General features: G+C 33.0%; 2 protein-coding genes and 1 non-coding gene across 3 annotated transcripts; 1 reads left to right on the top strand and 2 right to left on the bottom strand.

Annotated features, from left to right (window-relative positions):
* Positions 1–308: 308 nt before the first annotated feature.
* On the bottom strand, positions 309–416 carry Trnai-uau (transfer RNA isoleucine (anticodon UAU)). Its single transcript has 2 exons — positions 379–416; positions 309–344 (listed from the first exon to the last, which is right to left on the bottom strand). It is a non-coding gene; the product is annotated as a tRNA-Ile (tRNA).
* Positions 417–1,647: 1,231 nt separating this feature from the next.
* Positions 1,648–12,313, top strand: LOC144842136 (uncharacterized). The gene is made up of 16 exons (XM_078698518.1): positions 1,648–1,707; positions 2,472–2,566; positions 2,786–2,899; positions 3,748–3,862; positions 4,279–4,315; positions 4,789–4,883; positions 5,148–5,272; positions 5,852–6,002; positions 6,303–6,444; positions 6,873–7,106; positions 7,552–7,700; positions 8,275–8,387; positions 9,363–9,838; positions 9,971–10,162; positions 10,420–10,812; positions 11,330–12,313. The coding sequence occupies exons 2-16, from the start codon at positions 2,502–2,504 to the stop codon at positions 11,551–11,553; spliced, it is 2,625 nt and encodes an 874-aa protein (XP_078554644.1). The 5' UTR covers positions 1,648–1,707; positions 2,472–2,501; the 3' UTR covers positions 11,554–12,313.
* A 740-nt stretch (positions 12,314–13,053) lies between these two features.
* LOC144843002 (uncharacterized protein CXorf38-like) lies at positions 13,054–20,770 on the bottom strand. The gene is made up of 7 exons (XM_078699635.1): positions 20,693–20,770; positions 18,757–19,235; positions 17,548–17,727; positions 16,941–16,990; positions 16,648–16,744; positions 16,210–16,324; positions 13,054–14,251 (listed from the first exon to the last, which is right to left on the bottom strand). The coding sequence occupies exons 2-7, from the start codon at positions 19,216–19,218 to the stop codon at positions 14,184–14,186; spliced, it is 972 nt and encodes a 323-aa protein (XP_078555761.1). The 5' UTR covers positions 19,219–19,235; positions 20,693–20,770; the 3' UTR covers positions 13,054–14,183.
* Positions 20,771–23,049: the final 2,279 nt, after the last annotated feature.

Here is a 23,049-nt window from a genome sequence, read left to right as displayed (position 1 = left end):
GCTCTGCCTACACTATTCAAAGTTTATGTAACAAAAAAAATGGGATGCTACCTTATTTAAGCATATCACATTTTATTTTTGCGACCGAAACGTACATTTAGAATAATTTTCAAAAAAAAGCTAAGAAAGGGCGACTTAATTCTTTGATTTTGTTCACTCTCGAATTAGTGCCACCAGTGAAAACTAAAAAAAAACTCCAGAGTAAAGATACAAATACATTCCACTGAGGTAGTTACATTCGGTTCATCAGACAGGATTTTAAATACTATCAAAATGTTTAAATATGGTGTAATGTTATAAAACGTAAATTCCCCAGGAGAGGATCGAACTCTCGACCTCCGCATTACCTAACCAGTAAGGGCGAAGCCATGTACTGTTTATAAGTACGGCGCGCTAACCGACTGAGCCACTGGGGAACACGAATACCACTTTGAATAAATAAATATTAATTGAAATGTTACACGCATATATACATTGATTGTTATTAATTATCTCGAAAAATCGTTGGTAATAACAAATAGAAAATATAAAATATACAAACAAACGGAATGGTTAATAATAATTATAGGCCCGTATTATATTTAAAACAAAATAGGCATCTAAATAAAATGTGTCAATTAGCAAAACAACATTACGCACGCACTACGCGCTGTCCTCTGCCAAAAAGCACTTGCGCTGCCTGCAAGTTCTAGAGTAGTAGGACCCACTCACACACTCACTTTAGATATATATATATATTATTTTTAGAAAAAATATTGTGATTTTTTGTTCCAGTTGGGAACGAATCTTAATTAAAGAGATAGTAATTGAAATTGTAAGTTTTTGGTGTCATACCTACCGATAAATTCGATTGTGGTGATTCAGGCAGCAGTTTTTTCGTCGCCGTGACTGTTAACGTGTTGATGGCTGAGTTCTTGACGTGAAACTTTCTTATTAATAATGCAAATTACATGATAACCTAGTGTCATTTCGATTGGCTGAATCTTCCGTCATGTCGTTGATGTAGGTCGTTGATTGGTGAATTTACAAGTAGGCCTACTGTATACTTACAAAAATCCAGCACAACGATTGGACCAGAGCCGTATACTACAATTGAAATACTGTACACATTCTTTTTCAAAGTAAGATAACAGTTACAGTAGTAATTTAACATAACAATAGAGAGGGAGATAGACTTGTTTTCAAGGCTCTCAGGGTGGGGGTGGTCGTCCGGCACAAAATCACTGTCTATTATTATTAATTTAATATCCATCATCAGAAAACGAAAATTGTTCAGTTATTTTTATTTTTTTTATTTGATAATCAATGTTAATCACAACATAGAAATAGAAAAACAATTGCACAGAAAACGGGGCAAGAAAAATGTAAAAAAACTAATTTCCATGGGTCCTCTAAAAACTTATTTCCACTTGGTGTCCTTATTATTCAGTTTATTAACACTTTACTTATGAATGGTTAATTGTTAGTACTCACTAAAACGTTCATAACAACATTTAATATTTGAATAGCTTAGCTGGATATCTATAATAAGAAAAATTGACAGAATGGACAGATAGTCCTCTCTTTTTTCGATGCCCACCTCAAAATAGATAATAATATATATAGCCCCCTCAATATCAACAGCCTACAACAGCGCCATTTTGAATAGTTGTCTTAGCAGCCAGACGCCGAAAACTGTTCAACCAAAACAAACATTTGTTAACAAAAGTACGTAAAAATTAAACCTATTTGTAGGAAACGAAATACCTTTTAGCAATAAATACATAAATGCATGAGACCTTAATAGCCCCTACTAGTACTAGCCTAGGCCTAGCTAGAGGACTGGGAATACCCGGACTCTATTTATTATTATGCTAGGCCTAGAGGCTAGCCTAGCTAGGTAGCCTGCGAGGCCGGCCCAACTAGCCTAGGCCTAGTTAGAGTAGAGTAGCCTAGTAGTAGGCCTAGGGGGCCTAGTCCTATTAGGCCCTAGAAGGCCTAGAGTAAGTACTAAGGCCCTAGGCCCTAGCTAGCCCATATATCATAATTTAATAGCCTCTCTCCTACTAGCCTATCAGTATCTCTAGCTAGCTAGTAGGCCTGCCTGGCTAGGCTAGTAGTAGGCTAGGACTAGGGGCCTAGCCTAGCCTCACTCAGGCTCTAGCCTAGGGCCTAACTTGAATTAATAAAGTTAAATATTAATAGGCCTTGGCCTAGATTATTGAAATTTAGTTGAATAAAATTTACTATAGTATAAGGAAGGGCCTTGCCCTGTCTTGTTCTTTCTCCTATTCTATAGATAGGCCTAGGCCTACTGTGTATACAGTATAATACATGCCGCACCTAACTATTAAGTATTAATAATAACTTATTATAAGGCTAATAAGCTGTAGACTATTAGTTAGTACTAGTAGGCACATTTATAAACAAAATATTTTTTATGATATGCTGTGTTTTTTAGCTTTCCACATTTTATACCATCTACTGTACAGTATTTTGTCAACTCTCTGAGGATCAAGTAGATGACAATGACTTCAAAGAGGGCCTTCAATACATCAAGCAAAAACCCACTATCAACTAAACTAAGGTAAGGCTTTTCAGCGCATATCAACGTTTAATATCCATCCATTTGTATATCTTAATAAAGAAGTAACAAAAAATGTAACTGACCAAAAAAGCAAGTATTTGCTTCTCATTTTGCGTAACATAAAATCACAATTAATTAATTTAATGATTAAATAATTTTAAATTCTTCATTATTTATACAGTGAACAAATGTTTTTATATTCATTTTTTTTTTATAAAGAACCTTCAATGCTTCAAAATCAGCAACAAGGCAGCTGGAGATTGATAGCCGAAAAATGGAAGAGCGCCTCCGCGAGTTAAAAATGACAATGAGCCAGGAAAAACAGGAACGAGAGTAAGTTTACTAATTATAATTTGCTAATTATATTATATAATAATTATAATGGTAGCCTTATATTTTATGACGCCTAATACAATGTTTCTAAGCACTTTACAGAAAATCAATCCATAAAATATCTTAAGAAAATCACAAAAACGAAGATGATGCAGAGTAATCATTTTCACCGCTCCATTCTCCAGGGGCGGATTGCTATAAGCGGTCTTAGCGCCTAGCCGGCTATAATTTGTGACGTAGCAAGTAGTCTTTATTATAGACCATTGCTATACTGCGGTCTATCCTGTAAACGGTCTTTAAAACTAAAGCCTGCTCGAAGGAGTCTTAAAACAGGCTTAAACCTCTCTTTTTGTTGCTTATTATACATATTATTGTTTCGTGAAAGACAACCAATTTAACAAGTTTTAAGTGTTAAATCAAATAATAACGGTGGTTTTATTCTTATATAGGCCTAGAATAGATTCGCGTATAATTGTACGTACTGTTATAATTGTGAATTGAACAAGCGTGACAAACATTACCTTATTTGGTATTCTATGCGTAATTCTGTACACGGTCTTAGTTAAAACTGTTTTATAGCAATGGTCTAACTAACAGGGGTGTCTTTAGTAAGACCGTCTGAACTTTGAAACTCCCATATGAGAGCTCGTCGGAACAGAAGCTCTATTCTGTCCAATAAAAAAAAGTAATCAAAAAAAGATTTTTAAAAAAGATAACCAAAGTAAGAAGAAATGCTTTAAGACTCTAAGAAACGATTGATTGAGTTCTTCTTTGTCGATATTGGGATGCTTTCAGTATCGGGTCAACATAATCTTAGCTTTTTTTTCTTTTTCAAACTGTTTATATAGACGCCAAGGAAGTGGTGGTTACTGGCGGTCTGGCAAGGAAGGAGCTTTGGCAGGACATGGGCCTAATAGCAGCAGGAACACCAGAAATTATACTGAAATGCCTAGGTCCACTAAGGTAGGAAAGTGTAGTGGATTTTAGCACTTTAAAGATGTATTCCCTCAGAAACATGAGAAATAGACCGACCTTCAATAAAAAATTTGGGGTGGAGGAGACAAAAGGGAACAATATATCTTTAATAATCTTTTCCATTCCCCTTTTCAATAGTGTATAAACATTTAATATATAAGTAGGACTTCATATTTTCTAGTCCTCTACCACCACCACCACTTTTTTTATTTCACATGATCGTTCTCCTTTACCGGTGATGAAAAAAAAGTGTGGTTATTATCAATGTTGTTAAAAAGGTTTACATTTTATAATAAACAATAGAAAATGTATACCCGGATGCGGGAATGCGATATGCAGGAGAAAAGAAAAAAGTGATGAATTTCTAGTCTATATTCTGTGTTTTTTTTTCAAATGTTTTTCAGCCAAAGAAAATAACAGTTTTGAAAGATGGTCCTATCAGTAAGTATTTTTAAAATTAAATTCTTCAAACCATGAATCTATCCAATTAGACAACTTACATAGAAACAGACATATTTTTTTAATTTTCATTTTCTTTATTTTCATTTTTTAAATTATTACAATTAAACAATTAAAAGGCTGCTCAATCTCAAAACATGTTTATACCTAAAGCTATCTGAAGATAGAAATGTAAATTAAATTTGTATGTGCACTATTACAAACCCTGGGGGTATGAAGGGATATATCTCTCCTCCCTTTTCTTTTCAAACCCATCATTTTGTACACAGCGTTTTGTTTTTATTCTCATATTCCACTGTTTTCTCTCTCCCCCCAACCCCCTCACCCCTACCACCACCTTTCATTTTCAAAAAGTATTCATAAACAGATCTGCATCTTTGAACATATAAATATGGTCCATATTTATAGAACAATTGTATTCATTGAATAAATGTTTACATTTTTTTTCCCTAAAGAAGCTCCAAAGCGGGCTGTGAGACCAAAGCTAACTGCAAGAAAGACATTTGATGGTCCTGCTTGTGGACAATGTGAAGAAAAGGCTGGAGCACTTGTAAGAATGACAACAATATTATCACATGACATTTGTTGTTTTTCTTCATACTGAATTTCTTAATTAAGTGAGGGAGGAGTAATTTGGATATTGTTATAGTTATTATTATTATTATTGGTGGTTTGATTAATAAAGTATAGACATTTTGAATGAATTTCTCAATAATGAATATCAGCAGCAACACCATTTATTATATATCATAGTTTATATTACATTACAAGACTTTGTTTACACCCCTTATCGAGTTCATTTTGTATTCAACAGTCGTGTATGGAATGTGCTGAACTGTACTGTGCTGCATGCTTTGCACAATTCCACTTGAAAGGTGCACTGAAACTACACCGCTCTGTACCATACCAAGCTGGCCAAGAACTAAGACGAAGCAAAAAGTAAGTTTCTGATTCGATTCTACATTATTTATTCCGTTATTCCACTGCTATAGTATGCTGGAGTTCATGTCATACTAAAATGATAGACATGTATCTTGGATCCTAGCTCTTGACCATACTGCGTTGAAACACCGGTTTGCGTAAGATTACTGCAGTTAAGCAACGTTAGGCCCGGTTCAATTCAGGATGGAAGACCGTCCGGGAATCATGGCGGGTGCTATATATACCAGAGAGTGATGGTGTAATGATAATATCAGACTAGCATGTGATACACATGAGTTCGAGCCTATCTATACCGTACTAATTGAATCCTGAGATTTACTCTCATTACCATGTCCTTCAGATGGGACGTAAAGCCGTTGGTCACGTGTCGAAAGGAGTAAGGGGTTGTCTCTCGGTGTGCTGATCTTGTAGGCACTCCACTGCTGGCTGCCGTGGATGGCCTAATCCGAATTTCCTCAGCTTTCAGGAGGAGGACCAGAATAAATACATTTAACATCAGACTACATATATATATATAAAGTAGTCCCCTATTGGAGACATAATATTTATCTACCAGTAATTATATATTTTTTTTAGTGATGGTCCACTTAGTCCTCGAGCTATCACATTGAAATCAAACCAGCAAACCGAGAGAAGTAGTATTGATTCCACAATCGCACCCGAAGCCATGTCTTCTGTTGAATCCCGTCAGCAGAAGAAGTCACCAGTTTTATTATCCAATCAACAGGTATTTCTTCATCATCATAATACTGTTGTTGATTTATTTTTTGTTTAGTTCATTCGTTGCTATTTTTAGTTTTGTCATAATTAACTGCTAACCTACAAAATATTAGCCTTAAATACACGTACATATTCAAGTCACGGTACAGATCAAATCTGTAACTGTTTCTAATGTAAATAAAAAACAAAGTGACGAGAGGTATAATTTTTATATTGTCACGAAAACTTACAAAACGCTCATTTAATTTCTAGGGTTCTCTGTAATCATTGTTTGCAATTCATAAAATGTTTTCTTTTTATTTTTCAGGTATCAAATGGGCCCTCTTTGTTAAATGGTGATTATAATGAAGCAGAAAGCTCTGCCTCTTTTGCTGCAGCATTAGCTGAGTGGAGAGGTCAGCCACAAGTGACCTCTAAGCCCACCTCAAGTCCTCATCAATCTAAACCTGGTATTTGTCACCATTCATAGTTTTGTATACAGTAAATGTAAATTTAGTATGGGGAAGAAACACTAGTAAACTAAAGCTCTGTCTACACTATGAAACTTGATGTGACAAAAAATGTGATGCGCCCATGGACACGATGATGTCTACTACTATATTTGGGCACATCACACTTTTTTTGTCAAACTAGTTTGATAGTGTAGACAGAGCTTTAGGTGTGTGGTACATGTGATTTCCAAGAGGAGAAAGTAAAGTTGAGAATTTCATTACTCCAGAAACTGAAACATCAAGATTTTCTCAACTTTACCTCCTTTTTAAAATCACACAATGTACCATATTATACTTTCTTTACCAGTCCTTGTGGGATGTTACTATAATATTGCCTAAAATTGAATGTTTTCAATTTATTTTCACTATATTTTTCTCACAACTAGGTGTAACAACAGTGAATGAGAGTACAGGAACTGAACAAGAACCCAAGCATGAGATAAAGATTGAGTTTAAAGAATGCATGAGCTATGCTGATAAACTACTTCTGAAGAAGCATCGGCGTACTGAATTACCTCAGATACAAACACCACGACTTGAGACTGGGAGAGAGTCCAACTCCAGAATGTACACTCAGAGTGTTAGTCCAAGAGAAACGTTAAATGCTAGTTCTTCAAATGGTTGGTTTTATTACTGTTTTTCTTTTGATTAATAGCATACAAAATGTCATTATTGTCCGAAAAGTGGAAATAACCATTGTTGACTGCCACAACTATTTATCTTATATTATCTTCTATATATATGATATCTTACCCCAGCTTGGCAGGATGAGTAACTGTCATTTAATGTGGCATCATTCTAAAAATAAAAAAAAGTGGAACGTCTGCTTAAATATTTGTATCTTGCTCTCATTTATACTGGCGTACCAGACATCAAGTATTGTGCCGCCGATGGAGGTTATTAGAATGTGTTTATGAATCAAGTATTGTTATATTATTTTAATACCTAAATCCATATATACAAAAGCATAATGTACTGTTGAAAGTGACTTCCAGAGCTCTGTTCTGTACTAGACTATTTAAGGAAGTTATTTTTAAATAATACTATATGTTTTGTTTGTATTAGGCTTGGTTGATTTTGACGATGGTGAGGAATTAGAACTTGAACTGCAAGAAGAGCACTTAAGATATGCAAGTATGTTTTCAACAACTTCACCAGTAGCTGATGGTGAGATCAGATGCAATAGTGTGGTCACCATTACTCCACTACCAGAAGTAAGTTGTTTTTATGATGATGTTAAGTACTGTACATACTTTCCACTAGGATTATTGACAGTTTTCAGGAAAGAATTGGTGGATGCAAAGAGAGACATGATTCCTGCAATAGTTGAATTGAAAACACATGCATAGTCATATTTTCACCTACTTTCTTAGTAAATTGCCTTACATACAGACTTAATGTAACATACTGTAGGTCTGTTATGTATTATTCTAAGGCTATGTTCGGACTTCAAACTTAATTACATGTGTAACCTAAATTACTCTTGGGACTATCCAGATGAACTATTCAGACTATGAAACAATTTACACATGTAAACTGAAAACAATTTACCCAGCAAGTCATATTTCATGTATCTTTTTACACTAGTAAGGTCAAATTTCTCCTTATCGTGTGGCTAATCAGCTTTTAGTTTAAGGTATAATTGAACAAATTGAAAGTTGGGTTTTTGAAACAGCTGTTTTATCTCAAATTTTAAACCAAGTACAAACAGGCTCCATGCCTCACATATTTTACATTCTTTGATCAGTCATTGCTACATCACATATATTTTACATTCCTCCTTATTAGAATATTGATACTAGTGTCATTGAGGAGCAGACTTCATATTTGGTACAAGAAGAGCCAGATGATAAGCCCATTATGTACACTGCTCAACAACCACAGATAGCAACCACCAAAGGGTTTGTTACTAAAGCTTTTTTTAAGTGTGAAATCCTTATAGATATATTGTCCCCCTAAACATTTTTTTTTTTTCAAATTTGTTGTTGAATATGCCATTTTAATGTCACGTAATAGTTATTCACTTTGACCAATAACTGGATCGAAAAAAAAATTATTTACCTGAAAAAACGTAATTTAATTAAAGCAAAAAAAATGCTTATTTGAACTGGTTTTTGGTTAAAATTAACCGATTCTTTTGTCTTTTTATAAGTGAAATAATTTTTTTTTTTTAACAGAAGTGAATAACTTATTAAAACTGCAAAATGGCCTATTTAAAGTCTGATTTTATTAATCTTCTATTTCCATGTTTTTTGGGGACAATACATCTTTAAGTTTTAGTGTATTTGACAACTATAAATTTTGAATTCTTTTAATTTTTATTTATATGACAGTAATTATTTTGCTGTAGCCATAGATTCAACCACATGTTTGTTATGTACATACATTGTCAGACCAGAGGTGCTATCAAATGTTGACAATTACCTCAGACTTAAAAAAATAGAAATATATTGGCATCTATAATAGTAAACATGGGTATTTCATGGCGTACCAAAGGTGGAAAATGTCGGGAATATTGTATTTTAGTTGGAAATGATATGAAATATCGGAAGACTATCTACTATTACTACTATTTTTTATGTTTATCCAAAATATATCAGGCAAAATTATAGCTTTGTGGGAGATGACAGAAAATATCACAAGACTCTCACCATTATGGAGAGAGTTGGGAGATCTGCATTTTCAGTAGATATTGCATACCAATCGAAATGTAGTGGTTGAATGATCCCTACATGGATTGTGCTTACTCTGGTTTCGTTGGAGATGAGCTTGTATATTATGATCAGTTTGTACAAATAATGATATTAATTAGTTTTTTGTTGAATATGCAATCTTCTTTTAGCAAATGTACTAATTGAATTTATTTCCTGTGCTAGAAATAATAAAAAAACTTCAGAATCAGCAAAAATAAATAGAAAAGATGAAAATGGAAACAATGTAAAGAAACAACATGAAAAGAAAAGTGCATCAGAAAAACAAAAGAGGTATCTTCCAAGGCCTCCGTCTGATAATTCTAAAAGAAAATCTACAGAAAATAACAAGATCGAAAATAAGGGCGAGTCAAAGCAAGATATCGAAGATGGAAAAAACATTGATAAAAACAGGTACAATGTTAATGGACCGAGGAGAACAAGTAGCAGAAACAGAAAGTTAAAAATATCACCTGACATCATGGACAATGATAGCTCTTATAAGAAACTGGAAAGTGATCAACAAAACCAAGATGTTAAAAGAGTTGGCAAGAGGTTGCCAAAAAGACCTGTTTCTGTTCAAAATCAACAGAAAACTTCTAGTGAGGCATCAAAAGATAATGTCAGAGCGTCAAGGGAGAAAAAGAGGGCAGCATCTGCAGGTGAGGGCGGTATTTCTCACACTTTGTATTTTATGGTGCTATCAAAGTATAATGTACAGTTTTTTTAGAAAAAAATTACAAAAATACACCACACACATTGTTCTTAGGAATATTCAATATTGTTTTCCTTAGGTATAACAAGGCAACCAAGTGAAGACTTGGTCAAAACAAGCAAGCTAGCCTGGAAAGCCCAGCATCAGTATCAGCATGGTCTTGATGAGTTCTTCACAGCAGGAATGGGTGGTCAGGGATCAAAACCTGCACAAAAAACCATTGAGCCTAGCAATACAATTATTACAAGTCTTCCAAAGTGCTCATTTCAAGGTGATACCAAACCTAAAAATCATTTGAATAAAAAAATGTCTGGGCAACGATTTATCAATCTTTTGCTTAAGTCAGAGCTTAAGTGAAAACTGAGGCTCTTTATTTTATCAAACCACTTATTTTTGTCTTATTGAATGATTTAATAAATCTAACCAACAATTTTTGCAATTATTTTAGAAATATAAATTTCTTTTTTTATCATATCAAATGCTGAAAGCACTAAATCTTATTTGTATAATTTAAATTTTTGTGTCTAGGAGCTGGCTATTGGCGTCCAGATAGCAGTCTTTCTACAGCGGATGTTACGTACACAACCGTTACACAATTCAATGCAGAAGACCGCAATCAAGCCTCATCCAAACAACAATCTCGGTCAACTATATCATATAAGCTGAGCCAAGATAAGAAAAACTATTCGGGGAGCCTGGACAGGAAGTCAGCCACACCTACCCAGAGAAAACCCAGTAAGAATGTGGATAGAACACCTCCAAATGGCAGGGACTCCCGGCCTAAGAGTTGTATTGAAATCGAGGGAGATGATTTTAGGATCTATGATGAAGATTATTTGAAACTTGGAAAAGAAGTTACAGCTGATGATGAAGATACTTTAGAGCAGCTTGCATTAGAGCTAGAGTCGGGAAGAAATTCAGGTAAACAACTTTTACTAGGTTTAGGTTTTTCATGACATCATTTGTTATTTTCTTTACTGTTTACTTTCTTTAAATTGAGTTTTATAGTTCAGGTTAAAAGCCAAAACTTGTAAGTATGATCATTATGTACTGTCATCAATTAATATATTGTACCAAACTTGAGTCCTTTTCATGGAAAAAAATGTTTTGGTAACATACCATCGATTGATTGGTCGAGTGATTAAGAGAGTGGAATCGTAATATACTTGGCCATAATATCAGCAAGGGTTCGAGGCTCACTCTCTCGCTGATGGTAGAACAAGCCTTCTTGGATAAGGACTATATGCCGTTGGTCCAGTGTACACAAAATGCTTGTAAAAGCCATTGTCACCCACTACCTTGAGAGGGATAGGCTATGCTAGGTGTATTTGCCCTTGACACACCACACATTACGAAGCAACCCTAAAACCACACCCGGTCACAGGACCAGTTACTGTAACAATCGATTGCATATAACAATTTATTACCTGTCTTGCAGAAGTTGATGGTCCTTTATCTAGACTCAGTATGTTGGAAGATTTCCCTGATGGGGAGTACGAGGACCAACTAGGGATAGTACAAGATGATGGCTTAGGCTCCGGTCTTAGCACTCCATGTGAGGAACTGAACATTGAGCATGAAATGGATGAGGAGTCTTTGAAGAGTGACTTTAAAGAGGAGGAACGTGCACAAAGTGTTATGGAGGTGAATGCACTTCAGTAGAGTCTAGGTAACCAGACCTGCTTTAGCATTAGGTTCATTTCACTGAAGATTATTATATTACAGTAGTATTTTAGACAATAATTTATTTATTCTGCAAAATATTACATAAAAAATACAATGGAAGTGGAGTGCTGAATAATTTGTTTTAAAGTGTAGAGGCATAGAATTTAACTCCCTGTGGGGACACCTTAAGTACCCATAACAGTTACTAAAGCCTGCTTGCTCTTCACATTTATTTGGTCTCCTCGTCAGTGGTAACACCTTACCATACATAACCTGGAGTTTTTGGTATTTGAGAACACCACAAAATATTGAACATAAGCATGCTGAAAAAGGTTGCTTGTATCATTGAGAGTTTATGTGGTCGAACGCGTGTGTTTCTTTCTATGTTTGTTAGCAGGATTACTCAAAAAGTTATTGCCCGATTTTAAAGGATGGTTTTATAGCTATTTGGGAGCATAACATTTTCATATGCCTTGGCGGAGGTTTGCGCTCTCTCAGTTCCCTTGCCCTATACTGTATATAATTGTTGTCACTATAATTGTTTATCAGAAAATAAGTATATAGTTATATTATTCATGATTATCGGCAGAATATATAAATCTATCAAATATATGTAAAACAAATAATAATAATTTACAGTAATTAGTTTGATTATATATACTGTAGTATGTAACTTCTCATGTAATGTACTTCAGGTCTGACTTAAATGTGCAATTTCACACACATTTTATTAAATTGTAGTATATTATTAGTTGAATTTTATTGTCTGGCAGTCTTATTGTATGGTGGACGTTCATTCAGTAATAACAATTACAGAGTATTATAAATGTAAAAACTGAAAAAAATGACAATGTAGTGGGTACAGTATCAGTTGATGGATCTCAATGGAGATACAAATAGTAGTAGTAGTGGAGCTGTAGCTTGGTGGTTAACATGCTTCCCTTCCAATCCCAAAATACAGGGTTCAATCCTGACCTAGTGCCAGGGTTGTAACCCACGACTCTTTCAACTCCACTCAAATGAGTAAATTATAATATTATAGTTTATCCATCCTGTAATTGGTGTGTGGTTCACTGTTGAATGCATATGAAAAGGTAAAAAAAGTAAAGGTGAGTCCCGTGTTCATTCTGAACGTAGGGGAATAAGCTGTTAGGAGCTCATTGTACTAAGCCTCGGCATTATGTGGTAGGGTGGCCAGTTCCTTTCCACGCCGCCTTTTTTCTCCCTAGTATTTTCAACTAGGTACTCAATTACAGCTGAGTGGACTGGGAGTTGTCGGGAATTGAACCCAGGTCTCTCTGTATGACAGTCAAGTGTCCTAACCACTCTGCTATCCAACTCCGAATGCATATGAAATGAACAAAAATATATAAAATAAGCAAAAGACTAAATCAAAATGGTAAAGGACGATGACATCTCTAAAATTAGCCTAGACCAATCAAGCATAACCCCCAAGCATAATCAAGTAAACATTGAAAGCACACAAAACTCCAAAAATTGTTTATATAACCTTTTTATTCCATAAACCCATTAAAAAATGTATAGCATAAGCCGAAACAAAAATACAGATCACAATTCACAGTTTCATTTTACATGAAAATTCCAAATTTTAATCTAAAAAAACACAAGTATTTGTAAATGCTATAAATATATCCTGCATAATATGGTTTTTTAATTAATATGTGGTGATTGCATTGTTGTAGTACAGTACATTTATTTGTTGTACCATGGACCTTTCTAATTTATTTGTACATATATTTGTTTCCAACATTTTAAAAACTATATTATCAAAATTAATCATTACAATACCCTTCCACCAAACTGTATAAGGATGGAAAAATAAAATACATATTCTGTATACAACAATATAAAAACATGAAAATACAAACTAAGAAAAAACAATACACATCACACAGATAACTACAGTACAGTATCCTAATAATAAACCAATTAATGCTGTTTCTATGAAAAATATACAATACAAATCATACCAAAACATATTAAGAAAGAAATTATAAAAGGACAATTATTTTATGCTATGCTATTCTGTAAAAAAAGGTTGCTGATATTGCAAAATACAGGTTTCAGACATGGAATGTGTTATAAAATGGCAGTTACAGAAAAAGGTATATTTTTGTCATCTTAAATTTACATAAGCCATTAATGTTTATTCACATACAATTAATACAATACAAACACTATAGGAAAAATACAAATTCTAAATATTAAATATAATATATAAATAATATATAAAAAACTAGAATAAAATCCTAAAGTACTGAACCTCAAACATATCAAATTGGACCCCAAACCATCTATTCTAACTACAGTAGATTAAATCAAATGAACATCAATATAACATTGTTTTTATAATATTGTTCCTTTACTGCCATGTATTCCATTGATTGCCAAATATTTTTTGGCTAAGAATTTGGTTAAATCTTAAAGAAAACCATAATGTTATTAGATTATAATAGTTTGAAGCTCTTTGCAAAATTCATGTGGCTAAGTAAAGATTGTTTGAATTCTGGTAGTTAAAACCTTATTTGTTTATTTCTTGAGTTTCACTTGCATTAAAACACAAAAATAAACCATAAACCAAATCATAGAAAAATATTAATACTACCTTAGTTATAAGTAATAGAAACATTTGTTGAACCAACAACAACGATGTTGTTGTCTCCTGAGACATTGACTGAAAAAAATGAAAACAACAGTATTTTATATTCCACACAAAACATTATTAATTAACTTCTGTATAAAATTATTTAATTACAAATCATCATTAACAAGGACAAAAAGAATAATAATCATATTATTAGTAGGAACTAGAGGGTACTCCGAGATTACAAACCTCCGCCTACTGTAAAATTCCCCTACATAAAATGTCCCCAGAAAATATATATTATTTTTTTTATTAGTTCTAAGTGTAAATAGGCTAACTGCACACTACAAAGTTGTGGATGAGAGTTTGGTGTAATGGTTATGTATCCGGCCTCTCACAGTTGAGATCGCTGGTTCAAGTCCCGCTGAGGTTTTTTTTTTATTATTATTTTTTATTTATTTATTTTTTTTGTGGACCTTGATCTTTGACCCTGACCCTTCAAAATTTAACCACAATTATATGATGAGTCATTGATCATTGTGGCTAAGTTTGGTGAGAATCGGATGTGGTCTCTAGGCAGTAAAATAGTTTTTTGTTAGTTGTGACCTTGACCTATGACCTTTTCCCCTCAAAATCGAACTCGTCCGAGCTTTTGGGGCATAGATCATTGTGGCCAAATTTGGTGAGAATCGGATAAAAACTGTGGCCTCCAGGCTGTTCACAGACTCACACACAGACATATGCAAACATACAGGGGTGAAAACATAACCTCCTTGGCGGAGGTAATAATGTAGATTTAATCTAGGGCAAAGAGTTAAATAAAAAAAAGGCTATTTATTATTATTTTTTTTTAAACTACAATAACAATCCCCTGATCAATAAACCACAGTTTAATGATTGGTTGGCCCTTTTTAAGATGTATCTCTGGTCCGTTAAGAAAGAATATAATTGAACAGGGTTGTTGAACTGGTTGGATGTAGGCCTAGTTGGAAAGCAATATCAATTTAATCTATTCATTCATTATTTACTGTATTGCTGGAGAACTGGTATTCATTGTCAGTCTCTTATTTCTTGGTTTTGACATGTAGACCAACTAGATAAAGTCAGTGGGACACACCTGCTGCCGAACCCAGAGGTTAGACAGAAAACTTTACAGTAAATTATCCACAATTTCCAACTTTCTATACAAGGCCTAGTTGGAGAATTCAAACTTGCACTAGTTATACAGAAAATAAATTAAAATCTAACAAAATTTCACTTTTTCAATAACAATTTTCGTAAGAAATTATTTTGATTCTTGCGACAGAATAAAATAATTATGTAAGTAAGTAAGTATTTATGTGTGGCTATGAAGTATAGTGTATCATCATCATATAGGATTATTATAATAGTGAATATTAATATATTACACTATAATATCTATGGTAGTTTACATTATAGCATCCGATTGTTTTTTTCTAGGCCACCAGCCGATGCGTACTTAACTGTATCAATACCACCTATTTACATTGATATATTTAATTTCCTCAACAAATTGCTGTAACTGAGAAATATATATATATTTTCTTCTCACTTAAAATGTGCTTTTTCGGGGCTGCCCCTCAGACGTACGTTTGCATTGAACTTGAACGCAAAACAAAATACAGAGTGAATGACCAAACAATCAGCGGTTCTGCCAAGAGCATGTGCATCTAACAACAAAATGTCCTTTAAATAGTCCACGTTTGTGAGGGGGAGGAAAAATTAAGTATAATCGTTTTGCTCATTGGTAGCATGCTGCATGAGAGTGTCTTTTCCGGCCAGTTGGAGGTGCCATTTATCATGAATTTTATGTGCAAGAGTACCATTTCCGGCCATCTAGGGGTATCATTTAACAAAATTTGCTTTGCCTCAGGCCCCACCAGGGGGGAAGGGACGCTGATGGGCGGTGACCCAAATACTTAGTGTCCAGGCTACGGCCCTGAAGGCGCTTGCACACATAATGTCTGGATCTCAAGAGAAATGATTTTTGGGCATTTTTGTTTCAAAATAATCATAATTCATCTTACTAGCTTTTTGTTTGCAAAGCTCTATAACCTCTGATATTAGGCTTTTCAACATTCTTTCCAAATCATCATTTTTCTTGGAAAAGTCTTCCAAAGTCTTCTGAAGACGGTCTGCATTCTATAAAATTGTTTGATTGTAAATTTTGAAATTATTATTCAGCATCACAAAATAGGGTAGGTATATACACATACATAGAATGACAGTGGACTGAAAAAACCTATGGCAAAATGGCCTAGGTATTTCAACATGACATTTTTAAAAATTATGGTTTTAGGGGGAAAATACTGTATATCTTTAAAAGAAATTACCAAACCTCTCAACTTAGAAAGATGAATATTAGGAGTTTTTGTTTTTTTTCCTATTTTTTAATAGCAAAAAACTCAAGGAATGTTTTTTTTCATCATAGTTAATTGGCTATGTGGAAACAAATTATACTGTACCTCATCAGATTTGTCTTCCATGCGCTTAAGTTTTTCTTTCAATTCAGAAAAATACTGCTTTATAACACCATTCTCAATATCATTTGCACTCTCATAACTGTATAAATAGCAAAAAATAATCTTAACAATATTAGTTTCTCCCAACACAAAATAACTTCTTATTTGTTATAGCCATACTATCTGGGGTCTTATTGTGCAATAAATTATATAGCTGCATGGCATTAAATAATTAATTTTTTATACAAACAATTAACATACAATAATTCTCTTAAATTCGAAAGATAAAAACATACCCAGCTTCTACTGACTTGCCATCAATGATTTCCAAATGTACTTTTAACAGCTGAAAAATGATGAAATAGCATATTAAATAAGAAAGAAATGTGTTTCCTATGATATATCACAAAGAGAAGAAAATCGACCACTTGGCAACATCATATCAGGTCTGATTTTGCACTGTAGTTGGTAGTAGCATCCCTTTTACACTTACAGTTTGCACATTGGGTATATACTGTAACTATAATCACTGGTCACCATAATAAATCAAATTGAAATACTAAACATAAAAAAGAGTGTTCTTGCTAAACTTGATGGATGCTTCAAATTCATGACTAACATTCACATGCTACTTATTTATGAAACATTTTTACAAGAAACTTATTTCTAAATGTAGGCCTACCCCATTTGTCAAAATAGTCATGCCAGTAATTAACATAATTTTATGCTTATAATGTAAACAAACAGTTAATTGTTTAAAGGCCTGAATACTATATCATATTTGAAACTTGATCGGCTTCTAGGTGATTTTTCATATAATGGCTATAAATACAAAAATTAATTAACCTGACCTGATTATCTATTTGCAAAAATAAAAACATCACATAAATGTTATAATCTTACTTTAACAGCATCACGTTTATATTGTAATGTCTCATTTTTGTATTTTTCAAATTTCTTATCAGTCTTGTAGATGTTGCATACTGCATCCAACGTACTCTGAATATGATTTAGAAAATCCTTGAAACTTTCATTTGACATATTCATGTTAGAATGCATAAGTTTGTTTCGGATTTCAAGAATCTAAAAAAGATTGATAGAGATTTAGACTTAAGATTCAATTCATTTCAGTGGCATAAATTAAAATTTGAAAAAAAAATGAAAAACCTAGTCACTCCACACTTTTTAACTATAAACCAATATTAAAGCAACAGTTTTAGTTATCGTAATTGTTAACACATAATTGCTAGATACCTCAGCTCAGTGCTATTCTTGCAATGAGACATGCTCTGGAGCAGGTATCTTGTATATATTGAAATCTTGAAATACACTATAGAGTTCTACGGTGCTGACGCGAGCGCCAGAGCCATATATATAAAGAGTTACGACATTGGATTAAAGTCACATGATGCAGATCAAATTGTGTCAAACTTGTCTCCACTAATGCACGTAAAAGTATAGGAGCAACAAAATACTTTCAACTTTTTCTTATATTTTTAAAAATGTAATGCCTGAGTGACTTTAAGGTCACCAATGGTTTGGAATAGGCCTATTGAAGTAGTCATTTTAAAACTATCATTTTCAATAAGAACAAACTAAAATTTCAAAAGATCACTAAAGATCTATTTATTCTTCAACTACAGTTTAAGTTTAAAAAAATCAAGCTAAGATACATAATTTGATATACAGATCTATATAGTTTATCAACATAGTAGCGTTGAACGCATTTTTGGTTGCGCTAGCAACCACGCAGCGCCATATATCGCTGTGACGTCACACTACAGAACTCTATATTTCGAATGCAAACAAATTTAAGACTACCACAATTATTTCAAACCTACAAACATTTGTTTAGAACAATGCAAAAATGAACGCAAAACGCGGTTCGACCTACTCTGTGAGCCATTCTCTTAATAAAAGAGCCACCAAAAAAATAATATACAACTCTATGATATCTTAAATAGTTTTATCAAAATCACACAATGCTTACGTTGAAATAGAAATGTCATTTCAACAACAAAATTGTTTGGCCATTTCAAACTTTAGTCCCTGCTTTAGTCATTTAAATTATTCCAAAAAAATCAACATCATTAAAATATACCCTGTACATACCTTTCTAATTCTCTTTCCTGTCAACTCTTTGGGAAATAACTTACAGTTAAGCATGAGGTTAAGGAGAGAGCTTGAATCGGGCTTGTAGTCATCCCCTGGCTTTAGTCCACTATTCATGTATGTCTTTGCGACTTCCCACATGTGAGTTGGCCACTTCTTTGGGTCTATGTTATCCCAAATTATCTCACTTGTTTTAATAGTTGACTTGTCAAGTATTTCTGTCTTCCATGGCATACATACTCCACACATTGGTTCTTTTCCGGCCTCACATTTACATGACTCACCTTCTTTGCCAGTTGTAGTACTTTCTTTTAAATATTCATGAAAATCGTTTATCACTACTTCACATAGTGGAATAATACTGTCATTAAATATCTTCAGTCCTTGGCCTAATTTTATCCAGTTTTTATATTCTGAATCATTCATACGTCTCTGCAAACTTTCCGACATAGGCTTAGCCATGTTTATAGAATGTTGTTCTATGCAAAAGAAACAAAAATCTTTGAATCATTTATTTAGCAATCTGATCTGGAAGTGTAAATAATGGGTTCTTGTTATTTCTGAATCACTGAATCAGGTATATTTGTGTTCAAACTTTATAATTAAAAATATTTTGAAATATTTATAATTAATAAAATAATTGGTTACTAATAATTAATTACTATTATTTTCATCGAAGACTAAAGTTATAGTTCTATCTATTGGTTCTACAACAGGATAGTCCCTATTTTCAAATTATCAGAAGGCAATTTACAGTATAAATGTGTAGGTATTTCTGAATTACCATGAAAAAAACATGACTATAAAATATATGCCCAGCGATCTTGAATGTTCACTGTTCATATATTCACAGTGGTATTAGAGTGTTATCTGATTTCATCAATAACATTTCACTTTTTAGAGCGGCATTTTTTCTTAAAAAATGTTTAAATGGGTCTTCTTCAGTAAGTGCCTAAAATCTTTTCCCGATACTTTGGTGGGATAGAGATTGAAAATTCATCATTAAAAAATAAGATTCTTGACATAATCAACATTATTATAGTAAATATAATTAATTACATAAACCAAAGATAAGAACATTGATTTTTTAATAAATTGTTATAAAAATGTTTCAGGCAACCCTAAAACCTCATGTCCCGATCGTACATCTTCAATTTTATGATCGCCGTATATATTTGATAACAGGACTTTAGTTCATGAAAATATTGTAAAAAGTTAGTTAATCATGATTTCATGCGATTTTATTATTCAAAATACATCTCTACATACATTAAATCTCAAACTTGAAAGTTTGTGTTTGGAAAAAGCTTTAAATGTGCCGTCTACAGATTATTGGACGGCGGGGAAAAAATTGTGCTTTGTAAATATGCGAAGATATGGAAATAAAACTAGCCGCACATTATTTTTTGAAATCCCTAAACTTGTTTAGCCAACCTCCTATCGCAGTTTCAATGACAGATTCTGAAAGTAGATTCAACCGGATATGTTCTGCCTTTTCAGATATTTTAATTCATAATATTGCTAAATGAAAATGTTATAATACTAAAAAAGAGTGCTTCCAAGGCCAAAAATAGGGATGGGCGTGGCACATTTTTAAACAGATATTTTTGAATTTTTGTCATTATTATTAAACACATCAAGATACAAACATATTCAATTTTTAGACAACCTGGAGACACTGGTTTAATTTGGCATGGAATTAACCCGTGTAGTAGACACAGTGCACACCAGGGAGTTGTAATAACTAACTACAAATAACATATTATTATTACAACTTCCTGACGTGTAACTTTGTGTTGTTAACTTCTTGTGGGCACACCGACGTCACACACCTGAGTGACTGAGTTGCCTGCACACCCTACAATTTTCAAAAGACAAGACATCGATATATGTACTATTAGGCCTTACTACATTACTAACTAAACTTATTTCTTACGATAGTTAGGCTCAAGTAGGTCTAGAGCTGTGTGTGAGAGGAACCAAATCGATACGAGGCACACCACACCTGTTTTTGGTACAGACACCAACTGATTGGATTCCAAGTTCAGAAACCCCTCACTTAACAAAACTCTGGAAATTCCCAAAATGAATTTTACTTTTTCATGAAATTGGTGGCGCTATGCTGATTTTAGTCAAAGATGTCTTTGAGTGTACACTTTAGTAAACATAGTATAATAATAATAATAATTTATTTTAAAGATGTATTGTCCCTTTGACCAATTCAAAAAAAATTTTTTTTTTTTTAATTTCGAAAAAAGTGGGTCATTTTGAAGTATCATAATAGTTATTAACTTTCACCAAAAATTAGTAAAAAAAAAAATTATTTAACCGAAATACAGACATTTTTTTGTTCAAAAAATAACTTTGACTTCCAGTCAAAGTTTTCGATCAAAACATATCTCATAATGCAACGCGCTTGTTTGGCTACTCTGTATGCATAATCATAAAACTTCCTCGCGATCTGTGTGAAAACACCTTCTCAACCGCGACGAGTTGTAAACAATCCTAATTAGCACCATGTATAATGCATACTCGTGGTTTGAAATCTTTGTTTACTTTCGCTTGTGATGATTTTCCAGACGAAATGTAATCAAATTAATTTACCTGTTAATTACGTAAACTTGTTGTTTTTGGCTCAAATTTTCGACATAAAGTGAATACCTTTAATATTACTTTGATATGGCCAATTTAAATTTAGAATATTTTTTTTTTCATTTTTTGTGTTTCAAGGGACAATACATCTTTAAGCTACACTTTTAAAACAGTGGCACACCTTGAATGAACGTGCGTCCAGAGTAAGTAAAATAAAAGTTGGAGAAAAAACGATTTAACAATAGGCCTATTTACAGTACAAGGAAACTTAAAGATGTATTGTCCCCCAAAAACATGAAAAATGAAGATTAATTAAATCAGACTTTGAATATGTTATTTTGTAGTTTTAATAATCACTTCCATAGAAAAAAAACCAAAAAAATAATGTTTTCACTTACAAAATGATAAAATAAATGGTTAAATTCAACCAAAAATCCATTGGCTGGCAGCCAATTTGACCATTTTTTGCTTTAAATTACATTTTTTCAGGTAAATACATTTTTTTCAATCCAATTTTTGGTCAAAGTGGATAACTATTATGTTACATTAAAATGGAATATTAAAAAAAAAATTATTTTTTCAGGGGGAAAAAACATCTTTAAACTAAATTATGTACAAGATATACAAATTAACAAAAGTAATACATGATTTAAAAAACAAAGAACTAATCATTTTCATTGTTGATTTCCTTTCTCTTTTCCACGCCCGTTTGCAAAATCTATCGAATGCAACTTAAATATCTATCAAGATCAAGTACAGTGAACAGTGAACCAAGAACATACATTATTTTTTGGTCTATTGTTCCATTATTAAATTGGTTCCAAACATCAATTGCATTCGATAGACTGCTCGAGCATTGCCAATTCCTCCACCAGATTAATATTCTGGAGCGTACGACATTTAGAGTTATATAGGGTACATAGACCGTCTTTATTGCTTTTATCTGACCATCTTGAAGTTACGTCTGTTTAATGGTAACGTATACATCGCAATTTAAATTGTATGCTTGCGCTTTCGAAGTCTAATGGCTCAAGAAAATATTTTTCTAGGCAGCTCAGGGTGTTTCTTTAACAATTTGATAAAAAGAGAAGATACATAATATTAGAATTTTTCAAAATTATCGTCTGTAGTATAAATGGCCCTTATATATATATTGCAGACTATAACATCATTAGTTTCGAAAGAACTGCAGGGTCCGGTCTCTGAAATAAAAGTATAGTCCAGTAAAAGTATGGTTGAACCTAGAAAAAATTGCAACAGAGAATGTTATTGTTAGAAAATTGTTTTCCTGCAGTTTCTGCATTTGTTAGCATAGGATAATGTCATTTAAGCAGTAAAACATAACATATGACGTCACAACTACCTTATGACATCATAGTTACGTCATAATTTGAATTTAAATGTGCTAATTGGAAAGTTTAATATCACATTATCTACGCTCCCAATGCACTTAGGTGGTCTAAAACCAACCGTTAAAGAGATACGGAGCTTCAAAATGGTATAGTAGTAAATAGCGGCCATTTTGAATGTATGCTAATTAACCCACTTCCTGAACTGAACTGAACTTTTATTGTATCTCTTTTAAATCAGAGGCACAGTCTCAATGAGATGTGCAACAAGTTTACAGTAAAAAATAATACATACACACTTAAATATAAATACAAAACAAGAAATTAGACATAAGAACAAATTACCAAAAAA

The sequence above is a fragment of the Antedon bifida genome, chromosome 5, assembly GCF_963402885.1.
Source record: "Antedon bifida chromosome 5, ecAntBifi1.1, whole genome shotgun sequence".
NCBI classification, from domain to species: Eukaryota; Metazoa; Echinodermata; class Crinoidea; order Comatulida; family Antedonidae; genus Antedon; species Antedon bifida.
This window is presented reverse-complemented; position numbering and strand designations above follow the sequence as displayed.

Bases quoted from the DNA above. Each gene is read 5' to 3' on its own strand.
- LOC144843002 (XM_078699635.1), bottom strand. From the start codon at position 19,218: ATGGCTAAGCCTATGTCGGAAAGTTTGCAGAGACGTATGAATGATTCA. The intron at 17,728-18,756 runs GTATGTACAGGG...AATCTTTTTTAG, and splicing joins CAGGAAAGAGAATTAGAAAG to ATTCTTGAAATCCGAAACAA. The intron at 14,252-16,209 runs GTAAGATGAATT...CATTTTTTTCAG, and splicing joins GCTTTGCAAACAAAAAGCTA to TCAATGTCTCAGGAGACAAC.
- LOC144842136 (XM_078698518.1), top strand. From the start codon at position 2,502: ATGACAATGACTTCAAAGAGGGCCTTCAATACATCAAGCAAAAACCCA. The intron at 5,273-5,851 runs GTAAGTTTCTGA...TATTTTTTTTAG, and splicing joins GAACTAAGACGAAGCAAAAA to TGATGGTCCACTTAGTCCTC. The intron at 7,701-8,274 runs GTAAGTTGTTTT...CCTCCTTATTAG, and splicing joins CCATTACTCCACTACCAGAA to AATATTGATACTAGTGTCAT.